This window comes from Sceloporus occidentalis, unplaced genomic scaffold (assembly GCF_023333645.1).
Source record: "Sceloporus occidentalis isolate IW3139 unplaced genomic scaffold, rSceOcc1.0.p SCAF_6, whole genome shotgun sequence".
NCBI lineage: Eukaryota > Metazoa > Chordata > Lepidosauria > Squamata > Phrynosomatidae > Sceloporus > Sceloporus occidentalis.
Window position 1 is genome coordinate 46,253,253 of NW_028316986.1, and position 17,518 is coordinate 46,270,770.

General features: G+C 40.5%; 1 protein-coding gene across 2 annotated transcripts in view; it reads right to left on the reverse strand.

Moving 5' to 3' along the window:
- TOGARAM2 (TOG array regulator of axonemal microtubules 2) overlaps window positions 1-17,518 on the reverse strand; it is a 122,108-nt gene that overhangs the window by 83,035 nt on the left and 21,555 nt on the right. For both annotated transcript variants that reach the window (XM_089529553.1, XM_089529552.1), the window contains exons 2-4: window positions 7,704-7,838; window positions 3,325-3,459; window positions 1,561-1,839 (exon numbers count right to left, since the gene is read on the reverse strand). In XM_089529553.1, coding sequence (XP_089385679.1) covers window positions 1,561-1,839; window positions 3,325-3,459; window positions 7,704-7,731 — 442 coding nt within the window. In that variant the 5' untranslated portion in view covers window positions 7,732-7,838. The remainder of the gene's footprint in view (window positions 1-1,560; window positions 1,840-3,324; window positions 3,460-7,703; window positions 7,839-17,518) is intronic.

Here is a 17,518-nt window from a genome sequence, read left to right on the forward strand (position 1 = left end):
CACTAAATGGCCACAGGGATGTGCCACCAACCCAGTAGGTCACCTTTGCCTTCCCAGACTTCCACATATGTATGTAGGCAGGATCTGCCATCTTCTAACAGTACCTTGACATTTGTGTGTATCTTTTTAAATGCAATTTGTGATACAGAAAATAAATATTTTCAACCAGAGGCATTATAAAGAAGGAGCCAAAGAGGATGTGGTATCCTACTGTATATGAAAAACTGGAGTCAAATCTCATAGTTCTTAAAGGATGGCTGCTTTATTATAGAGAAAACCCAATGCATTTCAGCCTCTCTCTCTCTATACACACAAACACACACACACAGTCTTCTTCAGAGGTGATTTGAAATCTGATTGCAGAATCTTAAGCTTAATTCTATTTCCTGGACAAAAATAAAGATAAGATCTCCTAAAGAGGTTCAAAATCACCCTTCAAAAAGGCAGAGAGAGATAAAGATACCAAAGTGCATTGGGTTTTCTCTATAACAAAGCAGCCATCTATTGCGTACTCTGAGATTCATCTCCAACTTTTCTTGTGGATTCTATTGTGTGCTCTCTATTTTTTTTCTCTTTTGATGCTGAGATATACCTGTATCAGCAATCAAGAATTTGTTGTCATAGTACTGAGTCACAGTCACCATATTGACTCACAGTATAGTGTTGAGAAGGATACACAGTCATAATATTGAGAAGGAGGCCTGAACAGTGGATCTGAAAATAGTTGGTGTTGGCCAGCATGTGAGACGTAGCTCTCTATTCCATGCCCTGAAGGCAATGCATTATAGTATCACCTGCTGACATACTGGTGGCCAAGCCTGCACTTCACAGCACATTTATTCCAGCTCTCTTGACTTCAACAAGTCTATTTCAAATAAATGCAGTTTTCAGTTACATTGGTTGATCATTCTGTGCGACAAGGGCAGAATTCAAGCATATTGCATTTGTTCAATTTAATATTGTAGCTTAATTGAGTGTTGAGTGGCTGAAGTCCCATGGTTTTGTGCAGAGACTGAACAATTGCTTTTTTAAAGCATCATAATCTCACTGCCCTTGAAAGGTCAAAAACCAGTTGCATCCCCTCCCAGCATTCACTCATCACCCCCAAACAGCACAAGAGACACATGAAGGGCAAAAATTATTCAGCCTGTGTGATGTTGTCAGGTTGCAACTCATAGCATTCCTCATTGGCTATCCTGGCCAGGTCTGCTGGAAACTGCAGTCTAACAACATCTGTACAGCCGTATGATTCCAAGATCCACAACACAGGACAACTTTTAGATTTAACTAGAAAACATAACACCAGTGAAGTCCTCCTCCTTATTGCATTATATCTGAAATTAAACTTTGTTGCACCCTGATTGCATAAAAAGGAAGCCTTAGGACTGGAGTGTGGCTTTAGCAGAGCTTCCAGCCTCTTAGAACGCATGCATCATTTAAACACATATCTCCATAGTGACCCAAAGCAGCTTTATTTTGGCCTTTCTGTTTGGGACCATAATCTGCATCAGCCTCACCACCACCTTTTCATGAGAATCAGTAGATAAGTACTGGTCCTACCTTTATTTGATGCAACTATGCCTTCAGACATTCTCCTCTTCTTGAGCTTGTCCTTGATCTGAGCAGTCTCCAGGGCTGCACTGCTCACTTCCTGTTTGCTTGGCTGCTGTCTTGGCTGGATGCTGGGCAGCTGAGAAGAGTCATGCATGGCTATGTGATCCATATTTTTCTTCTCAAAGCTGTTCCTATTGTCCCAGGGCTCCAGGGATGAAATATCCAGAGATTCCTCTTTGCCTCCCCACAGACATCCTTGTTTCTTTAATACTGAATGAAGAGATGCTGTGGGATGATATAACAAGTGGGGCTCAGTTACTTGATTAATGAATTTGTTCATTCATTTTGACACGCTTCATTATTTCCTTCAAATAACTTGTGCATCAATCAATTTTGAAGATCAAGACAGAACTATTAAAGGACATTCTGGTGGAGCCCAGAAATCCTCTCCTGCATGAGGGGCCACACCTTTGGGGATAACTTGCTTTTTAAAGGGTTGGTGACAGCTATGGATAAGGAAGAAAATGTGGACTAAATATTTAGTGGTAAAGTCTAGTTAACAGTGGAGAAGACTGCTTGAGGAGGTGGAGGATTCACCAGTGATGGTTTATTGTCTGTCAGGTATATTATAGTTGCATCTTCTGAATTGTAAATCCTGCATACAGCAAGGGGTTGGGTTATATGATCTCCAAGGTTCATTCCATTCTATGATTCTATGAGAAGATTAGTGAATCTAAGAAGAACCAAGCTTCCCGGGGCCTGCTGCCTGCGCTAACATGTTTGCCACAGGATTGGGGCATATACAACTACCAACCTAGGAAGTAACTAAGAGCATTCTGGAGAAAATTATAGGCATTTGATTTTCAAGGATCAATGTAAGTGCACATGGGGTTGTCTAGATTCGTCCAAAGAAACAAGACTTATCACAGTATAGCTTCATAGGTATTGCTGGATTTTGCTGGTTGTTACCTCTGCAGTCATCAATTCAATTCTTTTTATAGGCTGTTCATAGCATATTTTTTTATCTGCACTAGGACTCTTCCAAAGGCTTTTAAAACCAGTGTGCTGAAGTGTTCCTATGGCTTGAAAAACAAATTTCTCCATCTCCTTTTTTTCCTTAATTGTTTTTAAATGTCATGATGTAAAAATGCACTACAACATCAGCAGAGAGAAAGAGAGAGAGGCGAAGGATATCTTTTTGTTCTAGCATAACAGGATTTTCATAGAATCATAGAACACTAGACTTGAAAGGGACCACAAGAGCCATTAGTTCTATCCCCTACCATGCAGGAATACACAGCTAAAATACTCCTAAAACATGTCCATCCAAGCTTTGTTTAAACACCTTCAAAGGAGGAGAGTACACCACCCTATAAGGCAGTGTGTTCTGCCTCATAACACCTCTTACAGTCAAGATGTTTTTCCTAATATTCAGGTGGAATCTCATTTCTTGTAATCTGAATCCATTGCTTCATGTTAAAGAAAGAAAGAAGCCCATCTAAGGTGGGAATAAAATGTTACAGCTGGTACTGAGGATTGCCAAAAATTTTCCAACATATTTGGATTTTTTAAAAAGAAAAATCTGAGAACTACATTAAAAAAAATACTCTAGCTTCCTGGCACATTTGTCCTATTTAGAGGCACTCACAGTCAGATTTATAATCTTGTGCAACTGACCTTCTCACCCATCTCTACATATAGTGAGGTTTTGCCATAGCATTCAGGGCTACATCTTGAGAAGTAATCAGAGCCAGTTTACACCATTCTCACCATCATCTGCAGTCGACCATCCATTCCCACAGAGCTGCAAACTGGAATTAATGCTCCCTCCTCTCTGTGATCTGCATCCAGGTTTCACTTTGGGGATGGTCCCACAATAGATGGCAACAGGTGCTCGGTACGTAGCTTGAAAATGAAAACATTGCAGATTTCTATAATTACTGTTTTATTTGCTTTTTACTTTCTTCCCAGATTTGGGCAACTGCTTCCCTTGTTTAGGATAACACTCCTCTTAAGTTTAATCATCAGCATATTCTGTAAAACAAAGCAAACCATTTGGGGCAGCAAACAGATGCTGTCAGACTACCATTTTCATCATTCCTGACCACTGGTCATGTTGATGGAGTTGATGACACATGGAGTCCAGGCACGTATGGTGGGGATATAGGTTACCCACTCCTTCTTTTAGAATGAGGATGGCCAGAACTGAGTTCTGAATAGTGTCTGAAACTGTAGGCCCCACTGCTAGAGAGGGGAGGGCACAATTTAGTAATCTGCTTCCAGCACCAAAGTGTGCAGCATTTACTATGGTTTTTTTCCTGGAATGTATACTTCAAATGAGTATTATACCAAAAGAAAAAAGGGGGAAAAGCTTTCCTGTAGAAGGGCACTTCAGATTTAGCTCCTTTTCAGGCAACAGAACAAATGCAGAGTGTATCAGCAGAACTTGCTAAAGAAATTGCTGTTCAGTACCCAGAATATCTCTGTGTGACTGATTTGTAGGGACTGAGGTTTTAAAGATGGGTGCCTTATTATGTTTGCACTAGGCCATGAATTATAGGATACATACACATCTCAGGTGGGCAACTAATCCATGAGGGAAAGCTTTACAATGGAGTATATTCACCCAAACCTTGGACTTCACCCAAGAGAAGTTGAGCTACTAGGTCAAATGCATGGAAGTGGTTCATTAAAAATATATTTGTCACTCCAAATTCATTGAAAATATTCACCAACAATTTAAACATTCTTTATTTTAATTGTTAAACACCAGTGATGTTATTTTTAGTAGACTTTGTTTCCATCGTGCCTTTTATTCATTATTGACTATTTCTGGTAAGTATAAAGATTTTTTTTTAAAAAAAACAATCAATTAATTAATTTCCATATATATATATATATATATATAATTTAATATTCACATGTAAGCACTACTGTTTCCAAGTTCTACTTGGGTCATCTGGACAGGAAGGGAAGTATGAGTTGAATCTGACTGAGACCAAGTTTTTCCGAGCTCTGGCCTATTTTTTCATCTTGGATATTCTTCTTTTCTAGCTTGCTTTTTGACCCCGTTTCCCAATTTCTCTTTAGGTATTGGGCACTAACTGGCTCTAAAACCTCTGGCTCATTTCAGAGTGCTCCCTGTAGTCCAGATCTAATTCGCTGCATATTTACACTTCTATGCCCTTTTGAATTGCTTTCCCTCATAAACTGCGTATCAATATGAGCAGGGTGCAATGAGGTTAGATTTTTCAGTGTTTCTTGAGTCTATGGTGACCTGCTGTCTAAAACATATTGGGTCATTCATAAGATTCTAGATCCCCATGGCTGGCCTCCAATCCCACAATCTGTCCATGTCCTCTGGGTGTCTCAACTTGTCAGATAGAGTCCCAATCAAATCCTCTGTCATTCTGCTTTTTCAATTGCTTTTCAAATCTCTCAGTTTCTCACTCCTGTTTCCATTTTCCCCTTTTGTCCTCCACTTAGTTCAACTGCTGAGTGCAATTGAAAAAGTAGTTTGCACTCAGCAGAAGGAAAGGAGGAAAGGAGAAAGGAGAGAAAAGGTGAGGAGGAGGTGAAATCTTGCCCTTTCCAATAGACTCAGGCAAAAGGAAACTCCTGCAGCCTCTCCTAGTTTCCTCATCATTAAAGCCATTCCTTAAGATCAGTCCCAAACCTCAGGACTGCAAGGTAGGATTGCCAAGTGAAAAACTGGATGGGCAAATGCTTCGCTCAGCCAAGGACCAGAGAAACCCTCTCACAGCCGCAGGAGTTTACCGCATACTATGCAGCTGCGGACAAGTCTACATAGGGACCACCAAACACAGTGTACAAATCAGAATCAAGGAACATGAGAGACACTGCAGACTGGGCCAGCCAGAAAAATCAGCAGTAGCAGAACATGCCACAAACCATCCTGGGCATAAAATACTGTTTGAAAACACTGAAGTTCTGGACCATACCAACCACTAACATGTCAGGATGCACAGGGAAGCCATTGAAATCCACAAACACCTGGACAATTTCAACCGGAAAGAAGAAACCCTTAAAGTGAACAAAATTTGGCTACCAGTCCTGAGTAATAGCAAAATAAGGACTCAGCAAATGCAAATGGGAAACCATTCAGAGTCAGGGGCTTTCCCAGCAGATAATGCTCACCAATTAGCAGACATCATTCCTCGTTTGCATTAGCCTCCCAGCCTGAGGCCAGCCATCAGCACAGAACAATACACATGCAAATCACTCCTGCATTCTCAGGCTCACACAATATATATACACCCAATTTTTCCAGGCAAAGCATTATCTGAAGATGCCAGCCACAGATAATGGCGAAATGTCAGAACGAAACTCTGCTAGAACATGGCCACATAGCCCGAAAAACCCACAAAAAACTATGGATGCCAGCCATGAAAGCCTTCGACTTTACGTTGGATGGGATTCCTATGTATATCTTTAGTGCATGTAGACCCTAGGGCCATTTTGTAATCCCCAGGCCACCATGGTGGTTTTAAATAGGTACGAAATGGCCTCCAGGGGGCTTGTGAAGTATTTTTGTCACTTTTTAAAACCAGAGGTAATTTGGAAGTAACTTCTGGTCCATTCCTGGCTTGTTTGTTTTTTAAAAAGCCACTGAAACCCACCAACAAGACTCATCTGTGGACCCCAAATATTCTGTTGGCTTCCGTGAGCATCCTTCTAAAACAGAGGGAGGGAAAGGGCAGCCTATAGGGCATATACTCTGCCCCGGGCCCATATTTCTATGGGAGGGAATCATGCTTTGCTCCCCAAAGTGACAGTGATAATTTTGCCACATTTTGGGCCACTGTGGACCATTTTAGGCCTGGGGATTCCTTGTTTTTCTACAAAAAGTGACCTAGGGCTTTTCTGGACCTAAAATGACCCAGAGAAGTGTTGGGTCATGGAAAGACGCGCTGTGTCCACCACGACCACCTGCAGAGTTGAACTGTGTTGACAGGACGCCAGGGAGGCCTTGAAGAGCCTAGCTTAGCCGAGTATGTATCTTACAGTTATCTCTCTGTACATTCCAGGCTCCAAGCAAGCAAGCAAGCACATGTAATGCCAAGCAAATGTAATGCCAAAAAGAAAATGTAGGACACAATGCTGCTTCGCTTTTGTGATTGGCTTACGCTAGGAAAAGTAGAGTTAGAAGGGCATAAAAGAAGATGGCAAGAGGCCGTCAGCGCTGCAGTTTTGTTAACGCCCACCTTGCTGTGTGTGTGCGTGCTGCTGCCCTTGGCCAAGAGAATAAAGCGTTTTTTATCCTAGCCAGTTCGGTCTCTTTGACTCTGCTTGTCCTCTGGCAGGCCACGGGCCTTCGGGTTTGTGGATTTGGGGTTCACCCGCTACAGGAGAAGAAATCTGAAGAGATGTCTGCAAAGGTATTCAGGCCAAGAAGGAAAATATTCCTTCACCACTGCAAACGGCCTTGGGCTCCCGGCTTGAGTAATAACGACAAGAGCACTTCAAGCTTTCACTCTACATGAGGGCTTTAATAAATAAGTTACTTTAATAAATAAAGTTTCTTTGCCAACCAAATAACCATAACAACAAAAATAGAGAGGCAGTTACTCTTACACCAACTGTCATAACTGACACTCTCTCTTAGAAGGACAGTTAAGAACGACAGTTGACAGTTGTATCAACATTCCAATGATGCACTGTTTAAATACTCACACATATAACTGCCACTAGAGCTGTAAATAACTTCCACACAGCTCCACCTAGTGGCCACATCGTTGTCATTTTATCAGACCTGTTTCAACATGGTCCTGACAAGAAGGCCAAAAATATGAACACCTCCCTCCAAAGAGGCATGGAGGGTGTTTGGAAGTTTAAACAAATGAACAATTGAGAGGTGCCGTGGGAAAAGTTCAGGGGTGGAGGAATTGAGGTCCCTCAACCCATGACAATTGCCATCCCATCATATGTCATCACATATAATCTACTGTGGTACATCTGTCTGTCTGTCTCTGTCCATCTATTTGCTCATATATGTGTGTGTGTGTGTGTATAAATATATATATGATATATTTATATCCCCAGAGATAAAGTATCTTACTGTGCTCCAGAAATGAACACACACACACACACACACAGAGCATAGAAAGATTACAAAAAAAAATCTTTACCTGCTGTGAATTTTTCATGTGTTGCCATGCGTACAGAAAACCCCAGGATTCCTTTAAAAGTAAGAAAGTACTGATCCTGGTTCTTTCAGTTTCTCCCACTGCTGCTGCTGTTTCTCTCCTAGAACATCCAAAGATCTGCAGAGATCACCACCAAAAGTAAGATCATCAATAGATGACACAGTATCTACAGCTCTTACATTTCATCAGTTAGTTAAAATCTTGAACTCTCAGTTAGGAAGTGAGAGCAATTGCTTCATCATACATTATTATCAGGTTCCTGTAGAGCAATGGTTCCCAAACTTTGGTCCTCCAGATGATTTGGACTTCAGCTTGCAGAATTCCTGATTGTTGGCCAAGCTGGCTCGGGTTCCTAGGAATTGAAGTTCAAAACATCTGGAGAACCAACATTTGGGAACCATTGCTATAGAGAAATTGTCTGCATGTACGAAGAAAAGAAAAGCAACAAATGCCATCTCATATGAAGTTAGCATACATATCTATTTTGTTGTAAGCACATCTATGAAAGTGAATGAGATATATGCATGGTTTGGCTTCATGGTGAGTATCTCTCTTCTACTCAGAACACACAACTACTGGCAGGTGTGTGGAGACTCACAATGAGGTAAGTAGATATACTTGTAAAAGCTGAAGTGCAGACCACTTATTGACCTCGGGGTCAGCGAATTTATGTGAATGCAAATTGCGTTCGAACTGGCTTCCCATTGCCCAAAAATAGCATGCCATTGTCTGAATTTGCATGTGGTAGTCTATCACGCAATCACGTGAAACCACATTATTGCACTCAAACTGACTTCCCATTGCCCAAATTTGCGTGTGGCAGTCTATCACGCAATAACGTTAAACCCCATGATTGCGTTCAGATTGCCATTGGATTATACTTCCAATTTCCCTAATAACGTCCATATAGTCATCTTGACTAATAGCCACTGATAGCTTTGTCCCTCATTGCCAGACAAGTCATGAAGGAAGGTCAACAAAGAAACACACAAACAGTAACAAGGACAATTTCAAAGACACCTTGTGGACAAATTCTCAGAGCTGGGAAAGGAACGATGTCCCACTCTTTTCAGATCACCCTTGGTGTTTTCAGACTAGCAGGAATTTTCCTATTCTCTTATGATTACATGCAGATTTTCAAGTTGAATTTGCACATTCCGAGAGTTACTGTAAGTTTGGAAAACTAGGTCTCATTCCCACTAGGGGCATGAAACACATCTGTAAATGGGAAAGTGATACATCACTTAAGTACAACAATGTATTTTACATTTTGATGTAACCAGCTTCTAAAACATTTTTTAAATTGTATTAAAACATTTTAATTTCAATGCTATTGCACCATTACTTCAACAATGAAAAGTAGTTGTTATAATAAAATGGAATGGAAAAACAACAGAGTAGCAGAATGGCCTTAAGCAGAAATATTAGAAAGGCAGTTTATTTCCATACTTTTTTAAAAAATCAATATTTCATTTATTCTCAGGTTTCTTAATTTAAACAACATGGCATGAATAATTTAATATTTATAAGATGGGGCAGAGTGCCAATTGAATGATCTTTCTAAAAACATGCAGCTATTTGAAACAGGAAAAAATAACGGTAAATGTGTACCAAGGTATAGATGAGCAGTGATAGACTTCTCTATTAAATACATCACTGGGATGGCTGGATAAGTCTACTTCCTGTCCTGTTCAATTCAGCATGTGTTCATTCATAAGACCATTGTGTCCTATTCCTGCATTAATCTGTTTTTTGTTTTGCAGATTCATATTCAAAAAATCATATTTCCATATATATTAAAATACTGTCAAAACATTCTTCTTACAGCATATGCATTTCTAAACACATTTATATCCTACAACATGCATTTTAAATGTGTCTTGTTACAATTTTTGAGATGAAAACTACTGCATCACAGTATTCAAAGAAATACAGAATCCAAACAATAATTGTGTTCTGGACTGCACATTAGTCTAGGAAGCTGACATCCATTCTCATCAGAACCAGAAAAAATCAAATTTGTCAAGTATCTCTATACATCATTGCACCCCTCTAAACCATGCCTTTTAAAAAATGACAAGAGTAGAAATAAGCTCCCAACCTTAGAAGAAAGATATATATCAAATAGATAATCAAGCAAGACTACTGATGTCTGGGGAGACTCTGGGCTAGTCTAAACGCAAGTGTATTATGCAATTGCTGCAGATTTTCACACATTCGCTTTGACACTTAATTGTCTTCACTTTTCTGCACAAATTTGCATCTATTCACCCTCCCTCTGCTGAAAATGCACAACGATACAAATCCATGCAAATTGGATGAATAGCCACATGTCTGATAATGCACATCCAAGAGGATACTCACAGATACGCCAATAAAAACTGTGATTCCTTTTTCTGCAGAATTTTACGAGTCCCCCTCCCTGAAAAAAGCCCAGATTCTTCTGAATTGATTGTGGAGGCATTGTATTCTATTTGAATAGAACGAGAAATATTTTAATTATGTAGACGAGCCCTGTGCTATGGTTCTTCCAACACAACAACAAAAATAAGATTTTGAGGGGTAGCCATAGGCATTTTGCTGCCTGAAGCAAAGAACATGAGGATGCCTCCTTTCCCTTCCATGTGATCAGCTGGCAAGAATGAGAAATTAATCATTTTTCAATAATGTTGATGGGTCAGTGTCCTTCATCCCACTCTGTAGGCAGCAGGCTAGCTTAGGGCTACAGTCCCAGCTATATAGATCAAAGATTTCTTAAACATCTTTCTGCTACTCTTCAACATCTGCCATAGAGGCTTTGTTGTTGTTGTGTGCCTTCAAGTCATTTCTGATTTATAGAAACCTTACATTAAACCTATCATAGGGTTTTCTTGGCAAGATTTGTTCATAGGAGGTTTGCCACTGTCTTCCCCCTGAGGCTGAGAAGATGTGATTTACTCAGTGGGTTACATGGACAACCCAGGAATCGAACCCTGGTCTCCAGAGTCATAGTCCAACATTCAAACCACTACATCATGCTAGAGGCTACCATTGTCTATAAGTAGGGCTGGCACTCTGAATTCTATACAACTTAAAAGAGATGGAAGAAAAATGGCAATGAGACAAAAGAACCACGATTTGATTATGATATCATGCACATCCCCAGTAAATACCAAGTGTGGGTGCATGCCATATCTGTGGGCAGCTTGTCAGAAAGACATAGTTCTGCTGAAACTGCAGGTTATGGTAAAGTTCACATTAATTTCTGTGCTAGGCAGTCACGGTTATGATGATAAACACAGTTGACAATTCCACAGATGAGTTGTAAAAGAGATGAGAGCCATTTCCACAATAAACCAACTAGAGGAGAGACTCAAAGCGATTGATTTGTGAGGGAAAGATTTGTGAAGAAAAATTGGATGCATCACGCTTGGTTAAACCATGACAAAAGAGTGTGAGCCTGGGATGGAACAACCAGAACTATTTATTCATTCTTCCCCTAAAAATGAAATATTGAGAATACTCTATATATGCCTCCACCTGAAATAAATGTGCAAAGATAAAATACCAGCCAATTAACTGTAAATTTAGACAAGCTGACCATTTATTAATTTATTTGTCAATGTATCATGCTGCAGCCTGCCAGCATTTCTCAAACATCTTCCCTATGCAGCAATATATTTACATGTTTCCTCTGTATTATGCTCTGCAACATGAATTCCTAAATTTAAATCATATGGAGCCATAGGAGAGTTTCAAATGGTAAGACAATTTGTATAGTTTGTGCTTTTGAAAAAGAAATAAGACAGTCTTATCTTTAAAGGGGGAATATGCAGTGTGGAAAACATTTCTAAAAATTTTCCCACTATATATTGCTTTGGCCACAAGGGGATTCCTTTCTCATGTCAACATGGGAAAAATCTGCAATTAGACAAAGCAATGAAAAGTTTTAGATTAATGGTAATTGAGGGAATCCTAGCTGACATTTCTACTCCTGCCCCCATTTCCCACTTAACAATCTCCCCATCTCAGTCTTTATGACCAATTATACATCACAGTAACTGTTCTGGGACAACTTACATAGGTACCTTTCACACTACAGAATTATGACATGACAATTGCACTCTAACTGTTATGGTGACATTGTATGGAAACCTGGGGGTTTGTACAGTAGTTTGGTAGACCACTAGAGCTCTCTGGCTGAGAGTTCCAAATGCCCCTCACTAAACTGGAAATTCCAGGATTCCATAAAGTAGAACCATGGCAGTCAATGAGGAATCATATAATTGCATAGTGTGAAAGGATGCCTACTCCAATGTAAAAAATGGGGGCTTGTAGCCTTATCTATGGCCCAAAGTACAGAGAAAAATTGAATCCTTAGAACTGCTTGTTTTAAAAATGCATAATCTTGCCCTTTCTTCCAGAAAACTAAATGTAGTTGACCAAAAAAACATATATATAGCTATTAAAAACAAGATCTTCTCGGCTGGTCCTGATCGCTACATCTTCAGAGATTAATTCTACTCCAGCATCCAAATCAAGCACACAAAGACCTATGTATAAGAACACTAGAAATGTGGTGGTAGAGCAGGATCACAAACCAGAATAAGTCAAAGGAAGTGGTTTTTCCACTTTCTTCTGCATTTGTTGTTTTGTGCTGTTGGCTTTGACATATGGCAACCTGATGAAAGGGGGATCTTCCAAAGCTCCACTCATCAGCAGCCTTGTTTAGGTCTTGCAGGCTCGGGACTATGTTTTCCTTTATTGGGTAAATCCATCTGTAATGTGGTCTTCCTCTTTTCCTACTGTCTTCCACTATCTATACTAACCAGACCTAATATTGAGTACTTGTCCCAGTTATGGGTTCCATGCTTAAAGAAATATGTTACAGATAGACTGGAGTAGTTTCAGAGAAGTTAAACTATAACTATTAATTCAGATGTGAAAAATGTGCATTCTGAAGGAGAGGGTAGCCTGATGTATTAGATTTAGATTTAAATAAATCTAAAACCTTGCAAAAAATTGATTTCCCATGTGAGAATGAGATAGTGAGCCCTTGATTTTTCAACAAGCAGTTTTTGCCATTTGTATAAGATAAAATGTCTCTGTGTAAAAATACCATATATACTCAAGTTTAAACTGACCTCATGTATAAATTGAGGGCAGGTTTGGGGTCCAGTTTTGGATATGACCCATGGATAAGTCCAGGGTAGAACTGAGGAGCAGGTAATAAAGGATGAAAAGGATGAAGCAAAAGAAAATGATGCCAATAAACTAACAAAACTCAAGTAGGCATGACAGTTTGCGCTCACCCAAAAGGCTGGATGGATGAGGAGGGAATTACAGGAAATTGTGGCTGTGTGATGTGTGGGGTATAAGTGGGGCTAAGAAGATGTACACATGTCAAAAAGGATGAATAGGCAAAGCAAATACAATTGTGACTACATTAATAGTGATTATAGCCTTTAACTTTAATGTGACAACTTTGCTTGGTTTTAACCCAGAGAAACTGACAAACATATACAAATGTCTTATTCAGATCTTTCAAAGCCTGATTCCTCTCGGCATTTCTTTGAGAGGAAGCACCAAAGAGCTGCCACCGCCACCATTTTCCCACCAAGGCATTCAAAAAGGTCAGAAGCGGTGCCATGGCAGAGAGATTAGATGGGGTTGGCACTTCTTTTAGGTGCTCCTGGGATGGACTAAGCTCTTCCCTTTTGCCACTCTACTTAGAGAAGGGAATAGTTCCTTCTTTGATAAGAGTTAAAGTACAGTACTTACATTGGCCCAGGATAAGTTGACCCAGTTTTTTGGTTCAATTTTTTGACTAAAATTTCTAGACATGAGTATATACACTAGTCTCTTTTTTTCCTTTGGGAAGCAAATCACACATATGCAGCAAGGACCAGGGTTTGTTTGTTTGTTTTATCAAAAAGATACAAACTACCTTTCCACTTCTTATACTTTTTAAAATGTCCTTGCAAAAAGGCAGAAGCAATCATAGTTTTCACAAAATCAAATTTGCCACAAAAGTAATTCTCCCTAGTGTAAGTACTTTCATCTAGAATAACTACAACAACAACCTCCCCAAAAAATTTTGATAATACCAAGGGTATTAAAAGAACTGGCAAAAGTAGTATCGGAGCCATTAGCAATAATCTTTGAAAACTCCTGGAGAACAGGAGAAGTACCAGCAGACTAGAGGAAGGCAAACGTTGTTCCCATCTTCAAAAAGGGGGGAAAAGAGGATCCCAACAATTATCGTCCAGTTAGTCTGACATCAATACCAGGAAAGATTCTAGAGCAGATGATTAAACAGTTAGTGTGTGAACATCTAGAAGGCAATGCCATAATCACAAAAAGTCAACATGGGTTTCAGAGAAACAAGTCATGCCAGACAAACCTTATCTCTTTCTTTGATAAAATTACCAGCTTGGTAGATGAAGGGAATGCTGTGGATATAGTGATTTCTTGATTTCAGTAAGACCTTTGACAAAGTTCCCCATGACATTCTTGCAAACAAACTTGTAGAATGTGGGCTAGACAAGGCAACTGTTACATGGATTTGTAATTGGTTGACTGGCCGAACCAAAAGGGTGCGCAACAATGGCTCTTTTTCCTCCTGGAGAGAAGTGACCAGTGGGGTCCCACAGGGCTCTGTCCTGGGCCCAGTGCTGTTCAACATCTTTATCAATGACTTGCATGACAGAATTGGGGGCATACTTATCAAATTTGCAGATGACACTAAATTAGGAGGAATAGCTAATACTCCAGAAGACAGGATCGAAATTCAAAATGACCTGAATAGACTAGAAAGCTGGGCCAAAACTAACAAAATGAAATTCAACACGGAGAAATGTAAGGTACTGCACTTAGGGCAGAACAATAAAATGCACAGGATGGGGGACACCTGGCTGAACAGGACTACATGTGAAAGGGATCTAGGAGTCCAAGGAATCACAAGTTGAGCATGAGTCAGCAGTGTCATGCAGCAGCTAAAAAGGCCAATGCAATTTTAGGCTGCATCAATAAAAGTATAGTGTCTAGATCAAGAGAAGTAATAGTGCCACTATATTCTGCTCTGGTCACCACAATTCAAAAAGAACATTGAGAAACTGGAATGTGTCCAAAGTAGGGCGACTAAAATGGTGAAGGGTCTGGAAACCATGTCCTATGAGGAACGACTTAGGGAGCTGGGATGTTTAGCCTGGAGAAGAGAAGGTTAAGAGGTGATATGATAGTCCTGTTTAAATATTTGAAGGGATGTCATATTGAGGAAGGAGTAAGCTTGTTTTCTGTAGCTCCAGAGAACAGCAATGGATGCAAGCTGCAGGAAAAAAGATTCCACCTTAACATTAGGAGGAACTTCCTGGCAGTAAGGGCTGTTCCGAGTGTGGTGGAGTCTCCTTCTTTGGAGTCTTTAAGCAGAGGCTGGATAGCCATCTGTCAGGGATGCTTTGACTGGGATTTCCCGCATGGCAGGGGGTTGGACAGGATGGCCCTTGTGGTCTCTTCCAACTCTATGATTCTATGATTCTAAGTAAAGAGAAAAATTTAGAGGTTTCTTGTTCTCTCACATCACAGTAAGGAAAATGAGGATTTGTTTTCCCTGTACCTGAAAAAAAAGTGGGGGTGCCAAGTGATATAAATGACAGGGCCTCTGTATCTTTAATAAGTGCATAGAATACAGAATGTCAACAGGTGTTGCTTGCATGACAATGTACAGGAGCCCTGTCTCTTATTTCCCCTGGTAAACCTAAAGAAAAAAAGATGGAGGAGTACAAGGATTTGCTCTTTGCTGTCCCAGAGCCAGGACTACAAGAGATATAATAGATTTCTAGGTTATAGAAGGAAGATTTCAGCTGCAAATCAAGAAAACTTGTTAAAGGTAAGAGTAATTTAAAATGCAACTAATTAGTCAGAGCAAGGGTGGGCAATTTATATCTATACAGATGATGTAGGACTATGAAGATTATTGCACCGCCCTTTTTCGTCCTGACCTAGGCACGGGATGAAAACTTTTAAGAACAGATTGTGGACTTTATCGCACCTGTTTTTTTCTCCATCACAAGTACAGAAAGAGGACGCTCGTGTGTGTGCGCGCGCGCGCCCTGCAAAAACCGCATTTTATCGCACACAAAAACATCCTCCAAAAGACCCCATTCTGTCCCCCGGTGCCCAGTCATCCCCATCCAGTGCTGAGGCACATGAAATCTCCTAGTCAGAAGTCTTCCGACCGAGCAAAATAGTACCCATCAGCACTGGACGGGGATGGCTGGGTGCCGGGGGATGGAACGGGGCCTTTTGGAGGACATTTTCGTGTGCGATAAAATACTGTTTTTGTAAGTCGCGCGCGCACATGAGCGTCCTCTTTCCGTACCTGTGATGGGGGGAAAAACAGGTGCGATAAATTTCTGTATCACACGCTTACATGCCCAAACCAGAGGCATCCCGTACCCAATCCAGACTTCTCCTGTACTTTGCAAAGAATGGCAAAATCCCATTATTTCAAAAAGTGCAAGAAAAGTCTGGATCGGGTATGGGATGCCATGATTGGGTATGGGATGCCTCCCACTCCTGCTCTAAACTCAGTGGACTTAAGAAACTATCATTTATAAAGCTCTCATAGAAAAAAGTACCTTATCTGTTTCGTATAGTTTTTCTTTCTTTAACCCAGCAGTGTTCAGAATGGCTCCTTGGAGCAAAAGATTCTTTACAAGGAGTGGAGGTTGCAGCCCTGTTATATATATACAGTAGATTTATCACAAAGTAACCATCCTTGTGATCACAACAGAAGCTGGAGTGGGAACAAGTGAGAGAGCAGGGTAGACGGGTTTTGAATCCAAACTCCAACAGTAATTAAACACCAACACTGAATGCCAGGGGTAGAACATCACAGATTATTCAAGCATTGTGCCCAATGTTTGCAGAGCACATGTTGTTACTGTCTCCACTAGAGCTGCGGCCAAGATACACTAATGCTGAAAGGTGACTGATAGATCAGCTTGCAAGTTTTCACAGATAAACAGAGGGTGGAACAGAGAGTATATTTTCATTTGTATTTCCTGGGGCCTGCTCTTATGGACACTAAGGTCAACCATAAAATGCTTCTTGTTGATTTCGGTGAGTCAGGATGTTTTCAAGGAGAAGCTCAGAAAGACAAGAACTGAAGACTCTCTTCCCATGCCTTCATTTTGCCGCTGCTCTTACTGATGGCTTCAATAGTCATCATGCTATAAATGACAATGCTACATTTCTTCATTAGATGAAGGAATAAGGTTCATATATGCACATTCATCACTTGAGGGTTGCAACATCCCAGTAAATAACTTACATTTCTGAATAGGCCATCACAGAGATGTAACACCAGTGTATGTTCCTTTCCAAATGCCAGTGTTTACCAAGAAAGGCAATTTTCTACCCTCAAAAGTGTGCTTCTGAACTCAACAGGGGTGCCAGTTTGTGGATTGCAGCTGCAAGCGATGCAAGAATAGGAGCCATGTTTCAGGTGCTGGAGCTATTTCTCAAAAATGCACAGATTTTGCCAAGTTCTAATGTGGGGGCAGATGGCTCTGCCTCGTTTCCAGGTGGCAGTGGAACCACATGGTGGCTTCCACCCAAGTGGATTCCTGTGTCTGCCTTTTCAGTGCTACTCAGCAGGCAAGCTAGACAAATGGTTTACCATCAGCCAACAGGTGGGATGACCAATGAATAGTTTGCCATCAGCCAGGAAGCCTATTTAGCTGTAAACAACAAACTGGCCTTTTCTATTCCAACAAAATGTCAGCTGTGCTCATTCTTACTAAATGTGAAGCCCC